This window comes from Bombina bombina, chromosome 5, assembly GCF_027579735.1.
Source record: "Bombina bombina isolate aBomBom1 chromosome 5, aBomBom1.pri, whole genome shotgun sequence".
Lineage (NCBI taxonomy): Eukaryota > Metazoa > Chordata > Amphibia > Anura > Bombinatoridae > Bombina > Bombina bombina.
In genome coordinates this window covers 689942296-689958350 of record NC_069503.1, presented here as the reverse complement: position 1 = coordinate 689958350, position 16055 = coordinate 689942296, and the positions used below count along the sequence as shown (strand labels likewise).

The 16055-nt window shown below is 37.4% G+C and overlaps 1 protein-coding gene across 2 annotated transcripts in view; it reads right to left on the bottom strand.

The window, feature by feature from the left end:
- LOC128660709 (valacyclovir hydrolase) overlaps positions 1-16055 on the bottom strand; it is a 103399-nt gene that overhangs the window by 59381 nt on the left and 27963 nt on the right. For both annotated transcript variants that reach the window (XM_053714670.1, XM_053714669.1), the window contains exon 3: positions 15457-15623. In XM_053714670.1, coding sequence (XP_053570645.1) covers positions 15457-15623 — 167 coding nt within the window. The remainder of the gene's footprint in view (positions 1-15456; positions 15624-16055) is intronic.

Sequence of the window (16055 nt, the reverse complement as noted above, 5' to 3'; positions counted from 1 at the left end):
TTTCTGTTACCCTTACAGGTAAAGAGAGGTCAGAAATTAAAAACTTCTGAAACACTGATTTGCCTCTCCCATAGAATACAAAATCTGGGTGTCACAGTAACCTACACTCCTATGGTGAATATTGGAACTGTTCCAATACATATTATTGTGCATAACATGACCCCACAGGATATAACATTATCCAAGGGAACTACCATAGGATATGCACTGGAATCAAGTTATTACACTTTTGGATTCCAGAATAATGTAATTGGGCTAATACCTGAAGGATACCTAACTGAAGAACAATTAATAGAACAATCCTTTGCATCTATGCCAGAGGGTCTATTTAATGTTCAATCTATTTATCCCTTCAGCTCAGAGGAAGGCATCTGTAAAATTGAAGAAGCCTCTCTAGTGTTTGATCAGCCAATCAAACAGCAAGATTACCCCAATACCCAGAGTCATGGGAGCAATGTAAACTATAATCAAGGGGATCTCACCTCTAGACTGGAAGAAGCCTATGAAATAGGACAGCCTGAAATCTTTCCAGGATTTCAGCAAATAGTCGAAGAGCAAATATCCTTAGCTAATGGCTGTTCCAGCGATGATGAACGCCAACAGCTGCGAGAACTCCTGATGGAGTACAAGGATATTTTTGCTAAGGATTCTTATGACTGTGGTACTACAGACTTGCACATTGCAAGAATACAAACAGATCCCGATGCACCACCTGTATTTGTCAAACAATACAGACTTCCCTTAGCCTCATATGATTCTCTTGCAGAGATCATAAGGAATTTGGAAGAAAGAGGTATTATCAGACAGGTGCACAGCTCTTATAATAATCCTATTCTAGGTGTCCTTAAGCCCAATGGACAATGGCGTTTGTGTGCTGACTTAAGACAGCTAAACAAACGAGTATACATGTCTGGCTGGCCTGTACCATACATTGACCAGTGCCTAGCACAAATGCAGGGATCCAAAATATTCACTGCCATTGATTGTGCACAGGGATATTGGACCATAAAGGTACATGAAGAGGACCAATATAAGCTAGCATTCTCCTTCCAAAAGGTTCAGTATGCATTCCAGAGACTTCCATTTGGATACATAAATTCTGGACATGAATTTGCTGTATTCATGCATAAGGCTATGCCTGACGCACTGGAAAGGGGGACCTTATCTTATGTTGATGATGTTTTAATCAAAAGCACAGACTTTGAAAAACACATCGCAGAGCTTAAACACGTCCTCAGCCAACTTAAAAGGGCAGGTGTCAAATTATCCCTGCAAAAAGCTCAATGGTGCCGCACTCGTGTAAACTTCTTGGGACATGAAGTTACCTCTGACGGATTAAATCCCCAGAAGAAAAAGGTGGAAGCGATAGTGAATTCTAAAAACCCAACTAACTTAAAGGAATTGAGATCATTCCTGGGTATGACGAATTATTCTCGCAAATTCATTGATAATTATGCGGAATTAGCTAAACCACTACTACTTCTTCTAAAGAAAGATGTGAAATGGCACTGGAGTGAGTCTCAAGAGACAGCCATCAGAGAGCTGAAGAGAAAACTCACTCAAGCACCTTGCTTAGCGTACCCTGAAGGTGGTAAACCTTTCTTCTTAGAGACAGGTTACACAGATATAAGCATGAGTGCTGTACTATACCAAAAGCATGATAATTTGAACAAAGCCATTGCTTATGCGAGCAAAAATCTATCCCCAGTAGAAATAAAGTTTAACGATTGCGAAAAAGCCCTCTTATCTACTGTATGGGCTCTACAAAATTTCCGCAGCTATATACAGGGCGAGAAAATTATTGTAGAAACGGCCCACCAGCCTTTGCTATATTTGCAAAGTGAGAGAATAAGAGATGGGAATTTGTCTAATAGCCGCATAACAGCGTGGACTCTTTCCTTACAAGGCTGGCCCTTAGAAATTCGCTACAAGCAGAATAAAAAGAATCCAGTCGCACAAGGGCTTGCTGAGCTCCACGACTGTACTGCTAGAGATCCTGGGGAAAAATTATCAGAAGATGATTTTCTGGAAGAACAATTGCTTTCCCCATATAAAATGTACAATGAAGACCATTGTCAAACATTACCTTGGGTATATGTTGATGGTTGTTCTTACCATGCCACTATTGATAATGAGCGCAGACTAGTCGCTGGCATTGGTATAACTGGGGCAAATGGATTCTCAAATATATCTGTAGGTTTCAACATTGGACCAAGATCCAGTCAAGTTGCAGAACTAACTGCTGTTTTCAAAACCATTGAAATGGCTATTGAACATGGTATTCATGAATTTGTGATCATAACTGACTCAAATTATGTGCGTGACAGTTTTGTTGAATACCTGCCAACTTGGAAAAGAAATGGCATGCAGAAAAGCAATAACAAACCAGTCAAGCATGGCAAATTGTTCTGCGAGATTGATAATCTGGTAGTATCCAATGATTTAACCATACACTGGAAAAAGACCAAGGGTCATTCCAGAGTTTTAGGTCCTGATAAGGAAGGCAATGACCTTGCGGACTCATTAGCCAAACAAGGAGCCATAACTGGAGAACTCCTTAATATTGAACACTTAATGGGTGCAATTCAGGTAGAAGCCATTACCAGAAACCAGGCAAAACAACAGAGTGAGCCTAACTTGGTACAATGGAGTCAGGATTCTCCTAGTGAGGACCTGATCACTAGTCAAAAAGAAGACCCCATTGTAGGCATCTTCTATAAACACATAGAAGATCCTGAAAGCAACCCCATCTCAAAAGATGATTGTATTGGCAAAGAAGATCTGAGAATCTTAATAAAATCTAAATCACAATTCAAATTACAGGATGGTTTGTTAATTAGAACCTCCAAAACTGGCATCCAACAGTGGGTAGTACCCACCAAGTTCAGAGGTCTAATGCTTCAACATGCCCATGATGCTCCCACATCTGGTCATCGCGGTGCCAAACTCACGTACGAAATATTGCGTGACTACGCTTTTTGGCCACACATGTTGAAAGATGTTCAAACCTACTGTCAAGGGTGTTTAATCTGTCCACAGTTCCAACCCACTGCCCCAACGCATAGAGCGCCATTGCAGAAAAGGGGGATGGTAATGCCATGGTCAGATATACAAATTGATTTTATTGGTCCGGTAACAAGGTCATCAAGAGGTAACAAGTACATGTTAACAGTGACATGCCTGTTCACTAAATGGGTAGAGTGCATTAGTGCACCTAACAATAGTGCTGAAACATGTGCAGCATTGCTCATCAACCATGTATTTTCCAGATTTGGTTTGCCCCAAAGAATCGAATCAGATCGGGGGACCCACTTCACTAGCGAAGTGATGACAAAAATGTGGAAAATACTAGGGGTTAAAAGAAAGCTCCATATTGCTTATAGAGCTGCCTCAAGTGGTGGTGTAGAGCGTTACAACCAATCCATTGTTAAAATCCTCAAAAAGTTTGTGAGTGAAACAGGTAAAGACTGGGATATAAAACTACCTCTAGTCTTAATGGCATTAAGAGCAACTCCAAGTAGTGCTACCAAGATGTCACCTTTTGAGCTGATGACTGGTAGAAGAATGGTTCTACCTCAGCATCTGCTGTACCGTACATCAGACCAAAATTTGATAAACGCTGCCAATACACATCAATATGTGGAAAACCTAAGGAGACACCTGCAACATGCCTTTGCATTTGCTCAAAGGAATTTAGAAAGAGCCGCAACTGCCACTAAAACCTATTATGATCTCAAAACATCCAAAAAGGAATATGAAATAAATGATAAAGTTTATCTTTATAACTTTGGAAGAGATCAGGTTAGGAAGAAGAAATTTCTTCCCTCATGGAAAGGTCCTTTTGTCATTACTGACAAAATATCTCCAGTGGCCTATAAAATACGGATCCCCAAAAATGAAGGTTTCATAGATAAATGGGTACATATAAATCAACTGCGGGCATGTCATCCCAGGTCCCAACTACAAGTCATAGAGGGAGAATGAAGTGTCATATCCCCAAATGCACTAAAGACATACTGTAATTTAAAGATGCCTAACTGATAAACATGAAAGCTCAAAATAACAAACTTTCTTCATAAGAGACTGTCTATGAGGTATACGGTTGATCCTCATCAAATACCACTGACTTTAAGCCAATTCAAATACATGTGTCCTACATCTATTTGAAGTTGGAAGGGGGATTTATGTCAGAGTATATAAATATTATGATGAATATTACATATGTGTATATATATATATATATATATATGTATATTTTATACACTGTATATGTTAGATGAGACCTCAGGATTAATTGAACATGAGTTTGTTGAACACAGCTTCTAATACACGTCTATCAGGATTGACGATCAGTAGAGCCTTTTTGAAACACAAACATTTCTTTTCTAAAGGAAATAGCTCAGTGACCCTATTCATTTGACTATATATGCAGATTTTTATAACCTCAGAACATTTGGTGAGGTGAGAAAAGAATGTGTTCAAGGACCCCTTTGGAATTTGACACGTGTGATACAACAGTTCTATCTCACTGAATCTCTATTTGAAGACTTACTGCAAAAACCCCTCTTGGGGGAAGGTGACACAAATAAAATCAAATACACATCTGCACTGCTGGCTAAACAGGAAATATGCTGTTTTAAAGACTCTTACAACTCCTCATGGATTGACCCCATGTGGTGAGTATGAGACAAAAAGTCTGGCAACTGAAGTTACTGAAAAGTTAGAATGTTAGGATAATACAGTGAAGGCCCATGACTTACATTATGATTTCAAAACAACTATATATATATTTTAATGGATATGAGATGTATATTTATGTGATATCAAACATTAACATCTAAATATATATATATATGGAAAGTAAAAGATTGAATGATATATATATGTATATATATATATATATATATATATATTTTGAAGGCATGAATATCTTAGCCTCTGTGTGTTTAAGAACATGAATAGATGTTTATGGACCTGAAGAGAAGTGATTATTAACATTTATTTTTATTTCAGATCGACATAAACAGGATTTATGTATTCAGGAAGAAATACACAGAAATGTCACATACTATATCTGGGTGGATGCAAATATCAGGAGTTTTAAATACTACCAATCTGGAGATATAAAAATAAGCTGTTATTTGCAAAGAAATGCCAGAATACTGATAAAATTATAATGCATTTTAAGCTAATAATTAGCAGTGTTAAATTACCTTAATATAATAAAATGTTAATAATATAACATATTTGGTATCAGAATAATCAGAAAAAATAACCTAATATTAACCATCTGTAATTGGGGTTATATATGATTAATGCAGAGAGTGTGATCTGATTAAATAACCATTTTATAAAAAAAAAATTAACTTGCTTAAAAATGTCAGAAATGCTGTATTGTATTGCTATGTTGTACTGTATGCTGCCACCTGGTGTTATGTTGCGAGAACTACAGCCAGAAGGTTCTTTCTGGCTGTTAAAAATGAAATTTCCAAGGGCCAATCCGATTTAGACTTCCCAGATAACCAATGGGAAGGTCAGCTTCCGTAGTGCCACCCACATGATGTCATCAATGATTATATAATGGGAGTGTTGAATGCACAAGAGAGAGTTGTCTGTAACTTGTTGAAAATTAGTGATCTGATTTTGGCTGCGATATACCTGAAAAAAAAAAAGTTCACTTCAGCAAGGAGCTTAAAACTTATCCTTGATTTGTGCAAAAACCTTCTTTCAAATGAGATGACCTAAAGACCGCTACGAATTGGTTCAAAATTGGTGAAGTATATTGTATTTTAAATTGGTAGTTATAAGCCTAGGTTTTGTTCAAATCTGTGTCTGAATTGGCTAAGTAACTCATCTATACAAGTTCTGATATTGTCGGTTAATTTTGTATTAGGATAAATTGCAGTTAAATAGCAGAATATATATTTTATCCTATTGTTTTATAAACACTGTTTAGAATTGTATTGCTTGGATGTTAAAGGTTTTTAGTCCCATTGTGTTAAATAAATAAGGCTGAATTGTGAAGGTATATTGTTCTGGGTTTTGTAAGAAGAATAGCATATCTTAAGAGTTGGTTCTAACGCATATAAACTTTTATTTAGTTTCCTTTTATTGCAAATATAGTTCAATATGTTTATGGATATTAACTAAATAAAAGAATTCAGATATTTATATTAATTGTATGGTCTAGTAGGTGCATGGTTGATAAGGGTTTCTATTTCTTTGTATTGTGTTTATAACCCTGCCATAAACTTATATATATTATTTGGATAGCACTACTAAGATTTTCATAAATATACTGACAGTTTCTTATAAGTAATATCCATAGATTTAACCGTGGGAAGAGGATATAACTGAGGTATACATAGGCTAATAGGAACATAAATTATCAGATAAATCTATCGTGCTAGGCACCAAACATTGAGTAATATGCTTGCCAACCTGCCTTAATATTTATTGTGAATAAAACTGTGCCATACATGTCTTATGACCTCAGTCTTCAACATTTCCTATGTACAGTATTTACATATTTATCTAGTGAAAAGAAACACTTAAAGGGACAGTCAAGCCAAAAAAAACTTTCATGATTCAGATAGGGCATGTAATTTTAAACAACTTTCCATTTTACATTGATCACCAATTTTGCTTTGTTCTCTTGGTATTCTTAGTTGAAAGCTAAACCTAGGAGGTTCATATGCTAATTTCTTAGACCTTAAAGGCCGCCTCTAATCTGAAAGCATTTTGACAGTTTTTCACCACTAAATGGCATTAGTTCATGTGTTTCATATAGATAACATTGAGCTCACACACGTGAAGTTACCTAGGAGTGAGCACTGATTGGCTAAAATGCAAGTCTGTCAAAAGAACTGAAATAAGGGGGCAGTTTGCAGAGGCTTAGATGCAAGGTAATTACAGCAGTAAAACGTGTATTATTATAGCTGTGTTGGTTATGCAAAACTAGGGAATAGGTAATAAAGGGATTAGCTATCTTTTTAAACAACAAAAATTCTGGTGTTGACTGTCCCTTTAACTAGCTTAGACTAAAGTTATTTAGTTAGTATAGTATTAGTCTTCCAGAACCTGAGGTTTAGTATTTAGCACCATTAAACATGTACCACAGAGAGAGTTTTGGTGTGTACAGAAATGTAGGTTGCTTATGAAACAGAGCATGTGAACGGAGCGAGCGGGGAGTGCAAGCGTGCCGATTTTGGACAGAGCGCAGAGCATTATTTTTAAAAGGACAGAGCGTTGCCCTATGTCACACTCCAATTTCGCTCCTTTTCGCTCCGATTTTGCTCAAACACACGGCGCCTCTAAAAGGACCGAGCGTTGCCCTATGTCCCACTCCAATTTCGCTCCGATTTCGCTCCAACACACAACGCCACACTCTGAAGCATACCCAAGGAGCCAACCCAGAATCCATCTGTCTTCTTGCAACTGCAAGTTGTCTTGTGTCATCAAAAGTAGACTATTTTCTGTAAAAAAATCGCATGGAGTTCACCAAGTATTTCAAAAAAGAAAGTGAGAATACAGGTGTACAATAAATACAAAAATAACCAACAACGATAATGTGATAGAAGAAAAAGATTCATTTTGGAATCTAAAAAGACACCTCTCTCGAAAACATGAAAGTGTGCTACGTGAACACGCTGGGAAGAAAGCAAAAGGTTAGCAAAATATGAGCCTAATATATTCATTTCTATTTTTAACACAAATTAGTTTTGTCATAAAGGGACAGTCAACTCAATTGATCCAAAAATAATTTCAGGATTCATCAAAGTAATAGGGTATTAGGGCATGTAATAATTGTAAAAAACTTTAAAATTTACTTTTACCACCTGCTTTGTTCTTCTTGGTATTCTTAGTTGAAAGCTAAACCTTAACCTAGGAGGTTCATATGCTAATTTCTTAGACCTTGAAGGCCGCCTCTCTAAGATGAAAGTTTTTCACGACTAGTAGTCGACTAGACTAGAGGGTGTTAGTAATTTAGTTCATGTGTTTCATAATAGATAACATTGAGCTCATGGCCTTATGCATGCATGTGAATTTTCCGAGGAGTGACTGAGCACTGATTGGCTAAAATGCAAGTCTGTCAAAACAGTACTGAAATAAGATATTAGGAAAGAAATTCATTTTATATTTTGTTTTAAAGGTTGACTAATATATGTAGGCCATTGAGGCCAATTTAATTTGTAACCCTCCAAGGTCTTGCTTTGTTACTGTGCAAAAAGCTAGTTAAAATAATTTTGGGCTAATACTTCATTTACTTTTAAAAATTTGATGGGTAGAAGACTAGAGACTGTGAGAGTCACTATCCCAAAAAAAGGGGGTTAAATAAACTAGCGCTTAAGAGTTAATATCCCTTGCCCTATTCTCCTACTATCTACTTCCCAGATAGAAAGGTGTATAAAGTGAAAAAGTTATGGAGATTAGGCGCTTAATCTGCAAAAGGGATAAAGGTGTGTATGGAGGTCGTTAGCTAAATATGTAGAAAAAACTGGACCTTGGACAGAATAAGTGAAAAATTCTTCTACAATTTATTTTCAAAATAAAAACATGATAATACCAAGATAAAATAAATCACAATCCCTAAGTGTTGCAACACTATATCGATCAATTCATAAAATTTCTAAAATTCAGATATACATTTGTTTCATACACAAATAAAAGGATTTATCTGCTCTTTTGTATCCTTTGTTCAAAGATTTTAGATAGAATGTATTCTTTTATTTCAACACAATTAATAATATTTGTCTCTATTTGATATTTTATATCTATATTTCATCAACTTTAAAATTACAAATATGTAGCAAAAACTAACAATTAGTTAAAACAATTTAAATGCAAGATTATAAATGGTGTCCCCACAATGGCTGTTTACTTATATTGGTTGTAATTTTGTGTATCTAAAAAGTTCATCAAAGCATTTGTAAGTAATTGGAGATAAATTACTGAGGGCTGTGTTCTTTATCCTTATATTTATGTTGTGATATATTACGGTTTCACAGTTACCTCTTTGTATCCTCGTCACTAGTCACTAATAAGGCCCATAAATTCTTTTAATTTGACAGGACTTTTGTTGTTATGTTATATTCCTTTTACGCAAGCCTAATTTGTAATTTGAAATAAATCTTTTCTATTTGAAAAATGTAGTTGTTGTTGCTCTTTAGTTCTTTGGGCTGCGGTTTAAGCTAAAAGTTAAAAGGACCAGTCAGTAACACAGTGTACCCTACCCGATAGAGCAGCAATTTTAAGCAACTTTTTCATTTACTCCTATTATCAAATTTTCTTCATTTATCTCTGTTTTCTTGGTATCTTTATTTGAAAACCAAGAATGTAAGTTTAGAACTTGATTGGTGGATAAAGTCACCCTCCCTGCCTCTCGCTCCCATCACCAGTCCACGCACCAATAAACAAATGCTGTCCAGGGTCTGACTCTGAAGTCTGAACCAAAAAAAAAATGGCTGGCTCCTTAGTCTCTATAATGCCTTCTTTTTTCAAATAAAGATAGCAAGAGAGAACAAAGAAAAAATGATAATAGGAGTAAATTAGAAAGTTGCTTAAAATTGCATGCTCTGAAAGAATCATGAAATAAACAATTTGGGTTCAGTTCAGTAGTTCATTATCCCTTTAAGTAGGCAATATACAGGGCAGCCATGGCAGTACAATGTATTTAGATTAAGAAAAGGAGGTTCAAACTTGAGTGGAAGTAGATCTCATCTCCGAGTCCGACTCCCAGCTACGCCATGAGTCTACTTCTTAGAATAGGGTTATGGGACGAGTAACTTACTTTAATTAATTATTAGATCAAGTGAAGAAGGGGCGCTTAAAAGCAAAAGGATAGATGGGGTATTATCTACAAATTTAATAGCAGTGTGTGTGTGTGTGACGTGTGTACTGTTTCGGTTTGTATAACTGTATATACAGTACAGTTTGAGTGCTTCTGTAATAAGCATAATAAGTTTTGGCAGGCCAACTTATATAAAACATAAAACCTTCAGTGGTAAAAGGCTCCGTGAATTATTCTGCCATATAGGTAGGTACTTAGGTAGGTTAGGTACTAGTAGGTATAGCGCTAAGCCATTTAGCCAACTTCAAACAGTGAACATCCACGTTCATGGACTATAATACCCAAACTTCAATTCAGTAAACACTAAACAGCTTTTACAGCTGTCTCACTAGTACCGAGTGACTACCAAGCAGCCTATTGGAAGGAAGCTACAGAGAGGAGGATTTGTGAGCCAGAGCCCCCAATTGGTGTAACAGTCACACGTGACGGGACAAAACACACGTGGTGTGGATTGATTCACAGTGCACTTTCACAGATCCTTCCGCTTGGAGTGACTTGCTGCCGCTGGCACTTAGTGTCGATACGGTCGGACTGTAACGGAGACGGAGAGCAGAGCAGAGTGCACTGACTGTATGCAGACGTGTCAGTCCCGGTCCCGGACCCGATATCCTCCCTAAACCTAAGGCAAGTTTCACACATCCCCTCACCCCGTCCCCCACCAGCAATACGAAGTAGAAGTCATTCATCAACATTGCAATGCATTGCATCAACACCACACACACTGACTTCACTGTACACTACAGTGTAGATTATAGAAGCTCAGCTGTTTTTCCTTTTTTGTAGTGAGCGGGAGGGCAATTTTGAGTGGAGCGGGAGGCAATCTTCATTGAGCGCTGAGCGATAATGAGTGGAGCGGCCTGGTGCGGCTTTGAGCGGGGGAGCGGAGGGCTGAACAACTCCGTGAGCAAGGAGCGGAGATTCTCAACGCTCCACTCCGCTCATATGCTCTGTTATGAAAGAATATAATTATGGGGTATCATGGTATCTGGCAATCTAGTATTGTGTACATAGCATTTCCTCCCAAATGTTAGCTATGTTGAGGTAAAAATGTCCGAGTAATATTTCTGTATTTGATTACATATTTCAGGGCCGCCATAAATACATATGTGCAGATGTGTGATGTGGATATTATGAACCCAACAGAAAAAGTTAATACTACCCATTAGTAGTTGAATAACATTGGTTGAGGGGCTTTGTCTAGATGGAAGCAACACAAATTATCATTTATTGCCAGTTTGTGCTATCAAATTGCCCAAGCCCTGTTCTTTATAACAGACCATTCTTATTATAGAAATATAGCCAATTGTTTATGTTAGGAATCCTAGTGCTTCATCCTATTTTGAGACGTACCCACAGGAATAGATTTAAGTTCCCACGGGAATAGGGCCCTCAATTCCTCCTGTGTTTGTCAAATTTTGTCTTTTCTCTAAAGTTTTGTATCATTGTTTTATTTAACCCTTTAATGACCACAGCACTTTTCCATTTTCTGTCCGTTTGGGACCAAGGCTATTTTTACATTTTTGCAGTGTTTGTGTTTAGCTGCAATTTTCCTCTTACTCATTTAATGTACCCACACATATTATATACTGTTTTTCTCGCCATTAAATGGACTTTCTAAAGATACCATTATTTTCATCATATCTTATAATTTACTATAAAAAATATATAAAATATGAGGAAAAAATGGAAAAAAACACACTTTTTCTAACTTTGACCCCCAAAATCTGTTACAAATCTACAACCACCAAAAAATAGCCATGCTAAATAGTTTCTAAATTTTGTCCAGAGTTTAGAAATACCCAATGTTTACATGTTCTTTGCTTTGTTTGCAAGTTATAGGGCCATAAATATAAGTAGCACTTTGCTATTTCCAAACCACTTTTTTTCAAAATTAGAGCTAGTTACATTGGAACACTGATATCTTTCAGGAATCTCTGAATATCCATTGACATGTATATATTTTTTTTAGAAGACATCCCAAAGTATTGATCTAGGCCCATTTTGGTATATTTCATGCCACCATTTCACCGCCAAATGTGATCAAATAAAAATAATTGTTCACTTTTTTACAAATGTTTTCACAAACTTTAGGTTTCTCACTGAAATTATTTACAAACAACTTGTGCAATAATGGCATAAATGGTTGTAAATGTTTCTTTGGGATCCCCTTTGTTCAGAAATAGCAGATATATATGGCTTTGGCTTTGCTTTTTGGTAATTAGAAGGCCGCTAAATGCCACTGCGCACCACAGGTGTATTATGCCCAGCAGTGAAGGGGTTAATTAGGGAGCATGTAGGGAGCTTCTAGGGTTAATTTTAGCTTTAGTGTAGTGTAGTAGCCAACCCCAAGTATTGATCTAGGCCCATTTTGGTATATTTCATGCCACCATTTCACCGCCAAATGCGATCAAATAAAAAAAAAAACGTTAAATTTTTCACAATTTTAGGTTTCTCACTGAAATGATTTACAAACAGCTTGTGCAATTATGGCACAAATGGTTGCAAATGCTTCTCTGGGATCCCCTTTGTTCAGAAATAGCAGACATATATGGCTTTGGCGTTGCTTTTTGGTAATTAGAAGGCGGCTAAATGCCACTGAGCATCACACGTGTATTATGGCTAGCAGTGAAGGTGTTAATTAGGTAGCTTGTAGGGAGCTTGCAGGGTTAATTTAGCTTTAGTGTAGAGATCAGCCTCCCACCTGACACATCACACCTCCTGATCCCTCCCAAACAGCTCCCTTCCCTCCCCCACCCCACAATTGTCCCCGCCATCTTAAGTACTGGCAGAAAGTCTGCCAGTACTAAAATAAAGGGTATCTTTGATTTGTTAAAAATTTTGATAGCATATTTACATATGCTGCTGTGTAGGATCCCCCCTTAGCCCCCAACCTCCCTGATCCCCCCAAACATCTCTCTAACCGTCCCCCTCTGCCTTTTTGGGGGCCATCTTGGGTACTGGCAGCTATCTGCCAGTACCCAGTTTGTAGAAAAAAAATGTTGTTTTGTTTTTTTTTCCCAGTTTTTTTTCTGTAGTGTAGCTTCCCTCCCACAGACCAACTCAACACCCCCTGATTTATCGGGTTTTTTTTGTATTTTATTTTTTTTCTAGCCACTACTGATCCATATTTTCTGTAGTGTAGCGGTTCCCACCCGCTCCCTCCCCGTGCACGCGCCCGCCCCCTCCCGACCATGCATGCGCACGCGCCCATGTGCGCCCCCGGTTATCCCTGCCCACGATCCCGCCCCACTCTACATCACTGGGCTTATCGATGGCCGCCACCCGCCTCCCACGTCGGCTCCCACCCACCAACGATACCGTCCATCAATGTCCGGTGCAGAGGACCACAGAGTGGCTCTCTCTGCATCGGCTGGCCATGCAGGGTTATTGCAGGATGCCTCCATATCGAGGCATCACTGCAATAACCGGAAAGCAGCTGGAAGCGAGCAGTATCGCTTCCAGCTGCTTTCCAGACCGAGGACGTGCAGGGTACGTCCTTGGTCGTTAACTGTCTTTTTTAGAGGACGTACCCTGCACGTCCTCGGTCATTAAGGGGTTAAACGAAATGTACCCATGGACAGCGCTGTAGAAAATGTTGGCGCTTTATAAATAAAGCATAATAATAATAAATACATGATTTGCATATTAAATGAAGGACACAATACTCATATGCTAAATCGCTAAAAAGTGATGCAGCATAACTGTAAAAAGCTGACATGAAAATATCACCTGAACATCTCTATGTTAAAAGGGAAAATGCGACTAAAAATGTAACCACATGTGCAAAAAAACACACAAAAAAAACACAAGTGAATATAATATATATGAATAAAAATGTGTTTATATCAAACCAATAATGTATTATACAGACCAAGGATTGGAAACAAAAAATGTTAGAGAGTCCTTAAAGGGACATGAAACCCAAACAATTTCTTTCATGATTCAGATAAAGAATACAATTTTAATCAACTTTCTAATTTACTTCTATTATCTAATTTGTTTCATTCTCTTGGTATCATTTGTTGAAGGAGAAGCAATGCACTAATGGTTTCTAACTGAACACATGGGTGAGCCAATTACAATCGATATATATATGCAGCCACTAATTAACAGCTAGAACCTAGGTTCTCTGCTGCTCCTGAGCTTGCCTAGATAAACCTTTCAGCAAAGGATAACAAGAGAACGAAGCAAATTAAATAATAGAAGTAAATTGGAAAGCTGTTTAAAATTGTATTCTCTATCTGAATTATGAAAGAAATGTTTTGGGTTTCATGTCCCTTTAATGAGGAGTCCAATTCAATCTTTATTGGGAATTCCAATCAGGATCAACCTCAAAGAGAACAAGAAATAGATACATCCATAGCGTGATTCTGCTTTCAATATAATTCAGCACACTTTTACTTTGCAGAGTTTATAATCAAGTGGCACATAGCTCTCATCATCTCTGGTTATAGCGCTCTATTTAATATACCTCTGGCAAAACTGGATACCAGGTAACAAATTTATTCAAATATACACAGGTATAAAAATCACTTAGGGAATTACAGCAAGCACAAACAGCTATTGTAAACCTGCAATGTGTTTAAGTCTCTATTGTAAAGCACTTTTAATTAGACATGTGCGTTTAGATTAGTTCCGAATCGAAATCCGGACAAATTTGTTAAATTTGGAGATTCGGATCGATTCGAATTTCCGAATTACGGTAGTACCGAATCTACCGAATAAATCCGAATTAGTTCGGATTTATTCGTTACATTCGGATGGCCATGGATTACACTAGTATTGTACAGTATATTAGGTTATATCACTCTGCTATGGGTTACACCTAATGTACAGTACATAATACTAGTCTAATACACAGCACATCCCACCTAACACTTACTGAAATTCCGAATTTCCGAATCGAACCGAACCGAATCCAGCCAAATTTATTCGAATCCGAATGAATCCGAAACAAATACGAAACAAATTCATTCAAATTTTTCAGAATTCGAATCGATCCGAACCGAAATTCGAAAACATCTGAATCGAACCGAAACGAATTTTTCGGCCATGCACAAGTCTACTTTTAATCCACACAGTGTCCAAGCTGCAGCTGTCATGTAGTGCAGAACCTTCCTTGTGATTCACCTACTGACAACTCCGACGATCGTTTCACTATGATAAAACTATAACAAATAGTGAAACGATCATCAGAGTTGTCAGCAGGTGAATCACAAGGAAGGGTCTGCACTACATGACAGCAGCAGCTGGGACACTGTGCCTGCACATGCCAGATGCACACTCCCTTGAAAGTCCTGATTGGCTGCTTAAAATCTCTTTATAAGAAATGATTATATTATATTATAGAGATGTTCAGTCTAAAATTTCTAGTCAGCTTTATACAGCTATGCTGCATCACTTTCAAGTGCTTCAACATTTGGGTATCATGTCCTTTATACAGTACTATCTGGTACTCTACAGACATAAGAAGAATGGTTCAAAGTAGAACCACAAACCCTTCATCCCTTGGCTGCCAGTAAGATCTAATAAGGAGTTAAAGAGTGAAAAGACTTCACTTTTAAAGGCTAATTGTCCATTCTAATTAAAAGAAAAAACCCACTTACCTTCATTAGATCTACAGCATCTTTTGCATCTCTTTCATGAAAGCCTGGAGGAAAATCTCGATTAGGTGGGATTGAACGACCATACCCCCGAGGATCCCATGCCACAATAGTGAAAAGCTCCTTATTCAGATATGTAAGCTGAGGGGCAAAGTCTGTCTGACCGCTTCCTGAAAAAACACAATTTATATGCAGAATAAACTAATGTTTTCATATATATTAAAATGAGCAACCACCATACATTAAAGGAACAATAAAGTCAAACTTAAATTTTCATGATTCAGACAGAGCATGCAATTTTAAAGAAGTTTCCAACTTAATTCTATTGTTTAATTTACTTTGTTCTTTTGGTATCCTTAGTAGAATAGAATACCTAGGTATGTTCGGAAGCAGCAGTGCACTACAGGGAACTATCTACTGATTGGTGGGTGCACATACATGTCTCTTGTCATTGGCTCACCTGTGTTCACCTAGCTCCCAGTAGTATTGCTGCACCTTCAACAAAGGACAATAAAAGAATGAAGCAAATTTGATAATAGACGTAAATTAGAAAGTTGTTTAAAACGGTATGCTCTATATGAATCATGAAAGGAAAAAAATGG